The sequence below is a fragment of the Kogia breviceps genome, chromosome 3 (assembly GCF_026419965.1).
Source record: "Kogia breviceps isolate mKogBre1 chromosome 3, mKogBre1 haplotype 1, whole genome shotgun sequence".
NCBI classification, from domain to species: domain Eukaryota; kingdom Metazoa; phylum Chordata; class Mammalia; order Artiodactyla; family Physeteridae; genus Kogia; species Kogia breviceps.
In genome coordinates this window covers 101798208-101811648 of record NC_081312.1, presented here as the reverse complement: position 1 = coordinate 101811648, position 13441 = coordinate 101798208, and the positions used below count along the sequence as shown (strand labels likewise).

At 48.3% G+C, this 13441-nt stretch overlaps 1 protein-coding gene across 2 annotated transcripts; it reads left to right on the top strand.

Annotated features, from left to right (window-relative positions):
* Positions 1-36: 36 nt before the first annotated feature.
* Positions 37-13441, top strand: UBL7 (ubiquitin like 7). Of its 2 annotated transcripts, none has more exons than XM_067029346.1 (11): positions 37-106; positions 1694-1906; positions 3618-3737; positions 6932-7014; positions 7788-7872; positions 8427-8484; positions 9212-9345; positions 9607-9656; positions 9903-10070; positions 10654-10776; positions 13192-13441. In XM_067029346.1, the coding sequence occupies exons 1-11, from the start codon at positions 67-69 to the stop codon at positions 13327-13329; spliced, it is 1212 nt and encodes a 403-aa protein (XP_066885447.1). In that variant the 5' UTR covers positions 37-66; the 3' UTR covers positions 13330-13441. The 2 variants fall into 2 exon arrangements, with proteins under 2 accessions (XP_066885447.1, XP_058914654.1); XM_059058671.2 differs by having other exon boundaries at positions 71-156.

The window sequence follows — 13441 nt, the reverse complement described above, 5'->3', positions numbered from 1 at the left end:
GCTCCACTTGCAGGCTGGTTATTTATAAAGAGGGCGGAGGCCGCTGTAGGAACTGCAACTCCCAGAATGCAGCGCGGAGCTTCCTGTTTCCGGCGAGAGGACCTGAGTGAGTGTTTACACCGGCGGCTCTGCGGCCGGGTTCCTTCCGCGGGACGGGTGAGGGCGCTGGGTCCTGGGTTGCGCGGGCTCGACGTGTGTTGACTAGTTAGCTGGTCCCGTGGGAGCGGTGGGGTCGTTACCCAAGAGGTAGTGTCCCGGTCCCAATATAAACTATCAGTGACCTTGGACCACTGACTTCACCTTTCTGAGTCTCGGTTCCTTTGTCTGTAGTATGTAAATGAGAATTCCTGTCTCAGAGAACAGTTGTGAGGATTAAATGAGATATGGTAGATTAAAATCCCCATTTCCTCCCCTGCCATAAACCTGGAGATGGACGGTTTGAGGATGCCTTAGGGTCTTCTGGGCAGCCTCTGAAGCCTTTTCTTTCCTCTTACAAAGAAGCCACTTTGGAAGCAATAATGATTATAGCAAGGGCTTATCTTGCCTTACAAGGTTCTTCTCCCCTCAGGTTTTTGATTCATTTTCTGGGCACACATAAGTACTGGGCATTGGGACAGTTGCGACCAAAAATTCTGGTCTTTGCTTTCAAGAGCCTCTAAGAATGGGATGCGGGGGAGATTGAGAAGTAAACAGATATGTGTAACCCTTTGCCATGAGGGAATATGACAACAATAGAGGGAAGAGAGAGGGGACAGGAGAGGTTGTATTTGGGTTGGTCTTGATAGGAGTTTGCTTAGAGATGGAAGAGGGAAGAGGAGTTACATGCAGAGTTAGCAGATGAGCGGAGGTATAAAGTGAGGGAGAGCTTTGTTTTGAATCCAGGCTTGGGGAGGGTGGGGCAGCCCAGAGCTCTTTAGGAGGAAGGCTGGCAGAGAGAACAATTGTGAATGTTTTTGAAAGCCAGGCTGTGCTGTTTAGACTTATTCATAGAGGTGGTCTGGAGTCATTGGAGGGATTCTAAGCAGAGGAGTGACTTGATCAGATCTGTGTTTTAAAATGATGACTTGGGTGGCAGCATGGATATTTGCTAGGGAGAGGCCAGAGGCAGGGAGCTTGTTGTAAAGCTGTGTGGTAGTTAAAGCAAGAGTTGATGAAGAAACACGGAGTGTACATCATATGGGAAAGTGTTGGATGATCTCATTTGAACCTCACAACATTCCTATTAAGCTGGCATGCCTTTTTTTTTTTTTTTTTTTTTGCGGTACGCGGGCCTCTCACTGTTGTGGCCTCTCCCGTTGCGGAGCACAGGCTCCGGACGTGCAGGCTCAGTGGCCATGGCTCACGGACCTAGCCGCTCCGCGGCATGTGGGATCTTCCCGGACCGGGGCACGAACCTGTGTCCCCTGCATCGGCAGGCAGACTCTCAACCACTGCACCACCAGGGAAGCCCTGGCATGACATTTTTATGTCCACTTTAAAGCTGAAGAAACTGAGGCTTAGAGAGCTGAAGTCCCTTGCTGTCTGTCATAGGATGAGTGAAGAGGACCCTAGGTTCTAGTTCTGGCCTCCTGATGCTGCATCTTGCACTTTTTCAAGTGTCACCCTGAATTACCTCTCATTCAGCCCCCTTGGGGTGGGGGCGGTGTAGGGTGGTGGTCTGTCCTTTAACCACTAAGGTTTTGTTCCTTTACAGGGAGAAAGAGAGAGCGCGAAAGAGAGAGGATGTCTCTCTCAGATTGGCATCTGGCGGTGAAGCTGGCTGACCAGCCACTTGCCCCCAAATCTATTCTTCGGTTGCCAGAGACAGAGCTCGGAGAATACTCACTGGGAGGCTATAGTATTTCATTTCTGAAGCAGCTCATTGCTGGCAAACTCCAGGAGTCTGTTCCAGACCCGGAACTGATCGGTGAGTCTCTGTGGACTAGGGATGGGCTGCTGCTCTGATCTCTTTTGGGGGAGAATAATTCTGGAATTAAAGGGTAAATTAAGAGTTTGGGATTTGTCTCCTAATGTTACACTCCAGGGAAGTGATTGTTGTTGGGTGAATAGAAACACAAATCATAATGAAACTATTGTTGCCATTTTAGTCGTTCCTTATACTGAGCTACTTTATCACAACATTCCTTAATTGTGACATTGTTGAATTCTTTCTCTGATAGAGCAAGAGTTTGGGGTAGGGAGACTTCCCTGGTGGTCCAATGGGTAAGACTCCGTGCTCCCAATGCAGGGGGCCCAGGTTCAATCCCTGGTCGGGGAACTAGATCCTGCATACATGCCGCAACTGAGAATTCTCATGCCCCAACTAAGAAGCCTGCATGCTGCAACTAAACTAAGACCCGGGACAGCAAAAAAAAAAAAAAAAAAAAAAAAAAAAGAATTTAGGTTAGGAAGGAGGAGCTGGCTAGGGAAAGCCCCTCAGTATATGGCATTTGAGCTAGGTATTAAGGGGTGGTTAGAAGGATTTTTGGTTGGTTCGAGGGAAGGCAGTGAAAAAGGACAGATGGCAAGGGCATTCTAGGTGGAGGAAGGAATTTAAATATAATTTCTTCCTTCCTTCCTTCCTTCCTTCCTTCTTCCCTCCCTCCCTCCCTTCCTTCCTCCCTCCTTCCCTCTCTCCCTTCCTTCCCTTCCCTGCATGGCTTGCAGGATCTTAGTTCCCCCACCAGGGATTGAACCCAGGCCCCGGCAGTGAAAGTGAATATAATTAAATTATATTATAAACGCAATGTCATATAAACTGACAAAATGGTATAAGCTGGCAAAAAGTGTGTTTTCATGGCTTCCCTGGTGGCACAGTGGTTGAGAATCCACCTGCCAATGCAGGAGACACGGGTTCGTGCCTGGGTCTGGGAAGATCCCACATGCCGCGGAGCGGCTGGGCCCATGAGCCATGGCCGCTGAGCCTGCGCGTCGGGAGCCTGTGCTCCACAACGGGAGAGGCCACAACAGTGAGAGGCCCGCGTACCACAAAAAAACAAACAAAAAAGTGTGTTTTCAGTCATAAAAATATGGGGTTCATCCTTTTTTATTGTTGCATTTTCCCGTTCATTTAAATTGAGCAGTCTCCATGGTGTTAAGCTCTAGAGTTTTCCTGTGTAGATTCTGTGTTTTATCAGTTTGTGCTCGCTAACAGTTGTTATTAAAATGTATTTATTGGGCTTCCCTGGTGGCGCAGTGGTTAAGAATCCGCCTGCCAATGCAGGGGACACGGGTTTGAGCTCTGGTCCGGGAAGATCCCAGATGCCATGGAGCAACTAAGCCTGTGTGCCACAACTACTGAGTCCACATGCCACAGCTACTGAAGCCCATGTGCTTAGAGCCCGTGCTCTGCAACAAGAGAAGCCACCACAATGAGAAGCTTGCACTCCACAACGAAGAGTAGCCCCTGCTCACCACAATTAGAGAGAGCCCACGTGCAGCAACGAAGACCCAACACAGCCAAATAAAAAAAATTGAAAATGTATTTATTAAGTAAGAGTACTTTTAAAAGCATATATCATTCTGTAGCTATCTGTCCAATCAAGATAAGGTTCTTAGGGGACAAAAATCATTTAAATTGTTTTGAGGAGCAAAATATAAATGAACAGTTTTGTTTTGTTTTGTTTTGTTTTGTTTAGATCTGATCTACTGTGGCCGGAAGCTAAAAGATGATCAGACCCTTGACTTCTATGGCATTCAGCCTGGGTCCACAGTCCATGTTCTGCGCAAGTCCTGGCCTGAGCCTGATCAGAAACCAGGTGAGAGAGTGCTGTCTGTTAGACAGGCAGGGCTTCTGTAATATCTACAAGGGAAGGAGGGTCTGTGTGTGTTCTTGAGGCAAGGGCCTGGGTGGAACAAAGGGGTGATTTACTGAGATGATAATAGAGGATATCTTTATTACTTACTGGATTAGACCACATTGATTAACAGAGTACAATTTTGATCTTGCTGCCAACCCCACTAACAGAAAGGGATTTGTTTCTCTACTTTTAAGTTCATTACCCTCTGTTTTAATGGGGTGGGGAGGATGTGTCTATTTAAATTTCTTTAGGGAGTGAACTTTGTATCTTTTTGTTATTGTTGTTGTTCTCATTAGAAAAAAGCTGGAAACTCCTTGCTTTCCTCTAAATGCTGTAGTGTGCTCTCATGTTAGCAAATTGTTGCAGTTGGTGATTTGTTCAGTCACCTCACTCCTGCTATACTGATAATTTATTTTCCTGAAGCTTGAAAATATTCGAGTGGTATGAAAGTAGCTCTTGGAGAAAACATACAAAGCCTCTAATGCTTTTTTGACTTATTAATAAAAGGTGCTGCTTGGAATTCATAATTTAAATTTTGCATCTGTGTTTTAAAGGCCTTCCCAAAGATAAAGCTAAGCTATATAAGAGATTAGCTTTGTTAAAAACGGGCAGTTGGACATATTTTAATAACGTTCACGATTGCTTTGACTGGTTATTAGCTTGAAATTTTTCCTCTTTTCAAATGTAAACATGAAGGACAAAAAGATCTTCTTTTGTACCCTGATGGGAAGTGAGAAAGAGAAAGGCAGTCTCTGACATCTGGGGGCTGGCCAGGCCTTCAGGTAGGCCTTGAAACATGAACAATTTCACAGGTCACCAACATCTACAAGGCCACTCACTCTGGGACTGTAATGGATCAAGACAAAAACAAGATTCTTCTCATTTCTGAACAGAGACAAAAACATGAACATTGTCCAAACCACAAAAATGATCAAATATCCCTCTATCCTGGCTATTATGAGTGACTGCTGCTTCTTTACCAATTACAGCTTTCATCTTGCGCTAGTTTTCCTTCCTTCTATATAAGAATTATTAAGATATGTGATCATAAAATCACCCCCACTTCCTGACAGCCTCCAATCCAGAGCAAAACCCCGCTTCCTTAAACTTCACCTGCCAAGTCACCCAACCAAAGCTCAAATCCTGTAAGTTCTTTCTGACTCCCTCTTATTGAGATGCCCCATGGTTCTGGTGGTGGCATTCTCTCTGTAAGGGCAGTAAACGCATCTTGCTCAACTGTAGGTGTACCCCTCTGATCTTTGGCTGGAGGGTATTGACAGAAGGAAGGTAGCATTTGTTGCTTCTTCCAGCCAGATTGTTTCTCTTTGATATCTCATTTAATCATTACAGTGGCTCAGCAGGGTAGGGTAACAGCATTAGCATTTTATAGACGAAAAAGAGGGTTAGAAAGGTATTTATTCAAGGTCACCTGCTTAGAAAATGAATGTAAGAGCTGGGGTGTGAATCCAGGTTTTCCTGGCTCAAGAGCCCATGTTCTTTGCACTGGGCTGGCTGCCTCTCACTTCCAAAGGGTGAAACTAGCTCAGAGATGTTAAAGAGACAAGTATAACTCTTAGCTGATTACTGGCTTAAGATTTTGAGTCCTTTTTATCCCTCCTTCTGCCTGGAGATTTATTTTTGAAACAAACGGACTTTTTATTGGGAGGTGAAAATAAACTTTTAGATTTGAAAGTAAACTTTTGTGACAGCATTTTAGGTATTTTATCCTTGAGTGTTCTTCCAAAAGGAAGCACATTTCTTTTATCTCCCACCAGGTTAGATCCTGTAGGAGGAGAAGGTGTCAGTTTCTTCCTTCCCACCTGGATCCTTTTGGTGGTTCTCAGCAGAGGGTTACAAATCCCTTTAAGATCTCACTTAGGCCTGCTGTTTGAGCAGGGGTGTGTACCCCGGGCTCCAGCCACCAAGAACGACTTACTGTTCCTTTGAAGCACCTCATATTCTTCCATGCCTTTGCCCTCGTTCTCACTTAGGCCTGGAATACCTTCTCTTCTCAGTAAACATCTGCTTTACCTTAAATACCCCTCTCAAACGTTCTCTTCTGGGAGGCAGCTCTGTGTGGTCCTCCCTCTCAGTAATGGCTGTCTGCCTCCATGTTCCTAATGCCCCCGCTGTGGTCCATGCCTCTGTTGAAGTCCTGTGAGATGGGCTGATGTCCTAAATAGTGAAGTGACCAAGTAAAACTAAGACAACTGCTAAACTTTCCCATATATATGAGTCATTGTGTCAAAAGATCAAAAAGGAGCTTTGAGTCCCAGTGACATGCTTGTTTTTGGACACGTGATGAGTTTGTTAAGAATTCTAGAAGTACAGTGTTTTCTTGGTCGTTGTTGTATTTGTTTTTTTTTAATCAAAATAATATTACAGAGGCCTGAAAGAAAATGTCCAAAAGAAAAGAGTAACCCCTGAGCCTGTCACCCTAGCTTGTTCCCTTCCAGCCTTGGCCCACGTGCACACTGACACACATCACAAAGTTTTACTAGAGAATGCACATATAACTATGTTCTATTTCTTTCTTTTAACATATTGTGTCAACATAGCTCCATATTGTTCAGATGGCTTGCAGCACTTATTTTAAATCACTGCACAAAAGTCTGCTGAGTTCCTTATACCCTCCTCCTTTTCAAATGTGAAAAGCTTAGAACTCCTGCAGTGGGATATTGATCAGAACAGTCTCTTTCAAGTGGTAAGATTCCCCTCTGCTGGAACTTGAATTTGTTTATCTACTGAAGATGCTTAAAAGAGACTGCAGGGCTTCCCTGGTGGCGCAGTGGTTGAGAATCCCCCTGCCGATGCAGGGGACACGGGTTCGTGCCCCAGTCTGGGAGGATCCCACATGCCGAGGAGCGGCTGGGCCCGTGAGCCATGGCCGCTGAGCCTGCGTGTCCGGAGCCTGTGCTCCGCCAGGGGAGAGGCCACAACAGTGAGAGGCCCGCGTACCACAAAAAAAAAAAAAAAAAAAAGAGAGTGCAGTTTTCACATCTATGGCATAAATGTTTTTTCTGATCCGGCGCCCATTCTTAGTGGGGTGATGAGGGAAGGGAACCTGTATCTGGGCACTTGCTGAAGTGATGTTGTGCGTCTGCAGCAGGGCCAGGGCTGGGTTGTAGGGTAACTGAGTGTCTTGTCCCCAGAACCTGTGGACAAAGTGGCTGCCCTGCGGGAGTTCCGGGTGCTGCACACTGCCCTGCACAGCAGCTCCTCCTACAGGGAGGCGGTGAGTATGTGCCGAGCCCCCTTTGAGATGCTTGCCAGGCCTTCTGGAGAGGGGTTGAACTCCAGTGGTGTAGGGAGGGAGCTGGAAGCCGGTTGCCATGGCTCCCAAGAGTTCCTTGGGGAGTTTTTTACCATGTCTGTGGGTCTCAGTAGAGCCCTATCTTCCCCCAAAGAGGCTCTCAGCTAGGCATTGTTGATTCCCTCTAATGATAATGATACAACCTCTCTTGACATTGGCCTCATGGAATGAATATGGTTACAGCAACGGATGCATATACTGTTTCTGCTGGGCCTCGTTCTTTGACTTTGGCTGAACTGCCTGACACCCACTCCTTACCAGGATTTCCTCACTGGGAAAATGTCTTTCTATAGGAGAGTCGATAATCAAGATTAATACAGCTGCAAACTTCCCAATATATATAAATGTGAAATGGTAATTGTGTGGAGATTGAAAAGGACTTTTGGGATCTAGAGAAACCTTTGTTATTGGGCTTATAATGAGAGCTTTTATTTTGGAAGCACTAGAACTGTAAATGAGGGAAAAGACCAGAGATTGAAGGTTTATTGTGATCTTGCTTTTATATTGTTTGTTTCCCCTCCAGTAAGCCATGATCTCAGAGAAAAAAGAGGTTCATTTGTTTCCTGGGGCTACTGTCCCATTTCGGTGGTATATGTGCAAGCACTTAGAGGGAGGAAGTACTTCAGCAGAGTGTGGGTATTTGCTGAGTGCATTGAGCTAGTTGGAATGCTCAGCCCTCCCCACTTCTCTTGCAGGTCTTTAAGATGCTCAGCAATAAGGAATCTCTGGATCAGATCATTGTGGCCACCCCAGGCCTCAGCAGTGACCCCATTGCTCTTGGTAAGTACAAGGCTGAGCTTAAGGAAATAGGAGCTGTTGGAGAAGGAGAAACCAGGAGGAGGCAATGACCTTAAAGAACCTTTGACCATCTGTGAAGAATCACTGGTCTTGTGGCTGGAGGGGGAGTAATCCAGATGTATTCCATACACCCAGCCCTCCCAAGAGTTGTCAGTCCCACAGCAAAAATATGGCCTGACTAACATCATAAATGAGACTATGAGGAAGCCATGTGAGGGCAGCTTTTAGCCCAAACCACAGCCATCAGGGAAGACTTCCTGCACACCTTGATGGATAAGGGAAGAACCCAGAGATAAGGGGAAAAGAGGCTGCTGTAGTGGTACACAGCATGTAGCCTAAGTGCAGGGGGGCAAGTAGGGAGCAAGATGGAGAGCACGTGGTTGTGCTGCTGGAGCTTTGTTTCTCCCGCTTCTTGTGAGGGCTGCTTTGTAATCTTGCGTCCCTGTTAAGCCGGTTGCTCTGAGGCCTGAAGTCTCTTCTCCCCACTGGATCTGGCTAAATTTCCAGTCTCTGAGGTAAGCCCTGTTCTCCTTCAGGGGTTCTCCAGGACAAGGACCTCTTCTCTGTCTTTGCTGATCCCAACATGCTGGATACGTAAGTATACCCATCTTATTAAGGGGACCCTATCTCTCCTCCTGGTCGGACCAGAAACCTAATTGTTGCTCTGGATCCTGCTCTGGCAGCCCATCCCCCAAATCTGTCTTCTAAATGTGTCAGGAGGGGAGAAGGAGCAAGGGCTGTGGGGCGAATAACAAAGCCCAAGGGCAGGAGCATGCAGAGATGTTGGGATGAAACAGGGTTCTGAGGGAGGTGGCTTTGCAGGCCATGCTCAGTTTAGATCTCATTCAGTAGATATTAGGGAGCCTTTGAAGGATTTTAAGCTGGGAAAGAAACAGGTGCATACCTCCCAAAATTTTAGAGCTGGAAGGGATAGTAGAGGTTGTGTCCCCTTATTTGCAAGTGAAGAAAACAGCCAAAGCCTGGAAAGAGAAGGGACCTGTCAAAGATTGCCCAGTGAAGTAGTGGTAGACTCAAGACCAGAAACTGACCCCTGAGCCTCCTGGGCTGTGCATGTCCCATCATGCATTGCCAGAGGGGAAGGGGAAGCATCAGCAGAGGGGTCCGGGGGTGAAGGCCTTGCTGTTGCTGGGGACAGAGCAGCAGAAGCACAAGCCGACTGGAGGGAGGTGCTGAAGACTGGGAGATTGAAGGGCAGGCGTGGGTGACTTGATTGTTGTGAGGGGCACCCAGAATTCCTTTCATGGCCAAGGGTGCTCTTTCCTTCTTAGTCACCCTTGGGTTTCTTCCTGCCCCATCTCAGGTTAGTGCCTGCTCACCCGGCTCTGGTCAATGCCATTGTCTTGGTTCTGCACTCAGTGGCAGGCAGCACCCCGCTGCCGGGGGCCGACGCCTCTTCCCGGGGCATGCCCTCCAGCTCGTACCGGGATATGCCAGGTGAGCCCCAGGACAGTGGAACGCAGGCCCCCTCGGGAGCGGGCAGTGGTCCAGGGGTTTGCTTTACTCAGCAGCTATGTATAGTGCTGGCAGAGGGCGTTCCTCGGGAACTCTCAGTTTGAGTAAAGGAGTGCATCTGTCCTGTAATTTTCCAAGGGGAGAGATGAAAATATGAATTTGGAGAGTAACTAGAGCTGAGATTCTGGGGCTGTGCCTGTGTCTTTCTGTTCTTCCTCCTGAAATCTGTTCTCCCTCCTCCAGGTGGCTTCCTGTTTGAAGGGCTCTCTGATGATGAGGATGACTTTCACCCAGTAAGTGGCCTGGCTGCCTGCCATTTGGGAGAGATGGTGCTGGGGATGCACCCCTCCCTGGGACCTGGCATGCCCCAGCTGGGAGGGGAGCTGAGGCCCTTTGGTGACCCAGCGATGTCATACTATTGCTGTCTGAACCTGGCAGCTTGGGGAGGTTCCCCAAGAACTGTTCCTGGAGCAGGACTGGGGTTCATCTGAGAATGTTATAGGGTTGCCTCTCTGATTCTTGGTGCCTCTCTTGCTCAGAGCGCCAGGTCCACGCCCTCGAGCAGCACACCCAGCTCCCGCCCAGCTTCGCTGGGGTACAGTGGAGCTGCGGGGCCCCGGCCTATCACCCAGAGCGAGCTGGCCACCGCCCTGGCCCTGGCCAGCACTCCGGAGAGCAGCTCTCACACGCCAACTCCTGGCACCCAGGTATGGAGAGAGGGCGGGAAGATCAAGGCCAGGCCCCTAAGGGAGCAGGTCCCAGTGGTAGAATGGATTTACCTTTGATGATCCCGGTGCTAGATCTGCTTTGAGCCGAACACTACCTGGAGCCCTGGTGGGTTTCCTGCTGCAGCTCAGGCGACCTCCCGTCACGAGCCTTTAGGGCTTAGAAGTCTGGGGTTCATCACGGGCCTGATTAACTCCTGCCAGCACTTTGGAAGAACCTCCCATCACACAGTATACCCTTCCTTGTCCCTGAAAGTGGCCAGACATCACAGGCTTAAGCATTCCTGGTGACGGTCACTCCAGCTTGCAAGGCCATCTCTCCCAGTGCTGGGTCCTAGGCTAGGTCGGGGGCTCCATTCCATCTCCCTGGAGCAAAAGAGAACAGACCCTTTCCTGCCCACATAGAGAGCTTTTGGGTACCTCTGTGTGGTTGTCTCATGCAGGCCCCTGCTGGGAGGCTGTCGTGGGGCACCCAGGGGCACCCTGGGGTGATGTGACATCAGTGGGTATGTGCTGGGAGACTGAGGTGTCTGTGAGTGTGGCGCTGACCCTGGTTTGTCTCTAGGGCCATTCCTCAGGGACCTCCCCAGTGTCATCTGGCGTCCAGTCAGGGACGCCCATCACCAATGATCTCTTCAGCCAAGCTCTACAGCATGCGCTGCAGGCCTCCGGGCAGCCCAGCCTTCAGGTCAGTCTTCCCCACTCGTGATGTTCACATGGCTTCTTAGTTACTTTGGACACTGAGCTTTCTTCTGCTCTCTGGAGGCCCTTCCCACTTGGCCTGCTTTGCTCCAGGAACAGCTGGGGTGTGGCAGTGTGACAGGAGAGGAGGCTCCCAGCAAGGGCAGTTGTCCCTGTGGCTTCTGCTCCTGCCCCCAGTGAGCATGGCCAGGCTCCGCTGACCACCTGGCTTGAACACTTGTGGCAGTTTTAGTTGAAGAGACACTCCTCCGTTCTGTGAGCGGTGACTGAGCCTTGAGCATGTATATACCGGTCCTGGGTCCAGCTCCTGGGGTAGAGACGAGCCAGTGCTGATCCCTGCCATGGAGGGGTGCCAGGCAGTTACTGCAGTGAGGGAGCAGCAGGGCGAGAAGCCCAGCCCAGGCTTGAGGTGAGGGCCTAGGTCAGAGAAAACTTTTCTGAGGAAGGGGTGGGTGTTTGGACTGACTGTCAAATAATTAGTTAGAGGTTAGCCAGGCAGGGAAGGGGTGTTTGGTTGAGGGGACATGGTGTCCAGGCAAATGCAGCCACCTGTTTGAGTGAATGTGGAGGTACAGGTGACAAAACTCAAATAGGCAAAACCAGAAGGTGGTGTCCTTGTGGGGAAGATCCTGAGATGGAGCCAGAGTAAAGGAGAGCAGGAGGCTGAGTGTGAGGGCCTCATTGAGTGCCTGTGTAAGGAGATTAGTTTTGTCCTGTGGTCACCAGGGAGCTGTGGAAGATTTTAAGCAGCGAGTGACACCATCTCTCCTGCCTCATGGAATGTGGAAGCTTAGCTAGCAGCTAAGTGCATGACCCAAGGGGTTCACATTGTACTGCATGCCTCTGTGCACAGGCTGTTTGCTTCACTCTCTTTCCTTTGCTCCTAAGCCTGGGGCATGAAAGTCATTTCTGGAACTTGTCCACGGTCATCAGGCCATTAAGTGATAGAGACAGGGTCAGGCCCTTGTGGTTTTCGCCAGCCCACATGGCCCTGGTGGACAGTGAGGGGAACGGGTGCAGGACCCCTGGACAGCTGGTCTTTTCCGTTCCTTCATCTTCCCCATCCTGATGCCTGTTCACTCTGCTCTCCATCTCAGAAGCTTTCATGTCTCTCTCTTTCATGTTACATGCCTGTAACATGAGTTTGAGTTGGTTTGTGTGGTTTTTTAAAAGCCCAGCACATCCTCACCCTTGCCTGCCTGCTTCTCTGAATTTGCATTTCATCCCCACTGCCTTCTCCTTCCCATAGTGTAAACACAGCCTTTTCCCTCAGGTGTGCACTTCCTTTTGCATGGGATAGAGATATTGATGAAGCTTTGAAAATACGAAATTTCTTTAAACCCTTACGGTAGAGAAGGACTTTCGTATCTGAAAGTCAAAATCGAGGAACCATTGTATAAAAAGTAAAAGATATTTTGAGTTAATAAATGTGAACGTTGCTGCATAGCAAATGAAACCCAACCAACCAACCAACAAAAAAAAAACAAGTGAAGTCTGAAAGCTAATAACAGACTGGGAAAGAAATCTGCACGTATCAGACAAAGGGCAAAACCTCCCCGAACTATAGAAGTTCTTGTGGTTTAGGACCAAGAATGCCATAGAAAAATGGGCAAAAGACATGAACAGACTATTCATGAAGAAGGAAGTACAGATGGCCCTTAAAGCTGTGTAATTCCTTGCAGTCCCATTTCTCGAAATTTATCCTGAAGATGTATGTGCATGTAGAGGATGACATTTGTACACAATCAGTCACTGCAGTGTTGTTTGTAATGGCAAAGACTGGGAACAGCCCAGTTGTGCTACATTTCAGGACATCCACAAGTTGGAATGTTATACAGTTATTAAAAAGTTCTTTATGTATTGGCATAGGGAGCTCTCTAGGATACATTAATATGTTGGGAAAAAAAGGAGGGGTGTAAGAAAAGGGTAAATATAGGAACATATATTTATATTTCTTCAAAGAAAATAAAATACGTTATCGGGGCGGGGAGGGGAGTAGATGAGAGTGAGACTTTTCACTGTGTATCATAGTAAAAAGCGAAGTTAATTTAAAAATGTACCCCCCCACCCGTTTGTGTTTGTGTGTGTGTCTATACATAACAGCAGGAGAAAGAAAGTAACTTAATCTTTTGAAATTTAGACATTGAGTACTTTGTGATTTCTCTTTTGATCCTTATGTTACATTTTCCCCTTTTTTATTGGAAAAACTTTTACTGTAACTTGTTCTCTAAACCCTCAGGCCTCTCTTGTAGTTCTCCTAGAAGCGCTGTGTTGTATGGAACTTCACATCAGCAACTTTACTGGGGGAACCCACCTTTCTCTCTCCCCCTGAAAAGACAGACATAAGCAAGTCTCCATAGGAGCCTAACTAACAGCTTCTGCCTGTCCCGTCTTTCTGCAGAGCCAGTGGCAGCCCCAGCTGCAGCAGCTGCGTGACATGGGCATCCAGGATGATGAGCTGAGCCTGCGGGCCCTGCAAGCCACTGGGGGGGACATCCAAGCGGCCCTGGAGCTCATCTTTGCCGGAGGAGCCCCATGAACTCCCTGCTCCTCCTGAGCCCCCAGCAAACTGCTAAGGCCGCTGCCCATGGGAAGCACTCTTGAAGGTGCCCCATCCCTCCTCTCCCCAATACATCTGATGGTCGACCTTC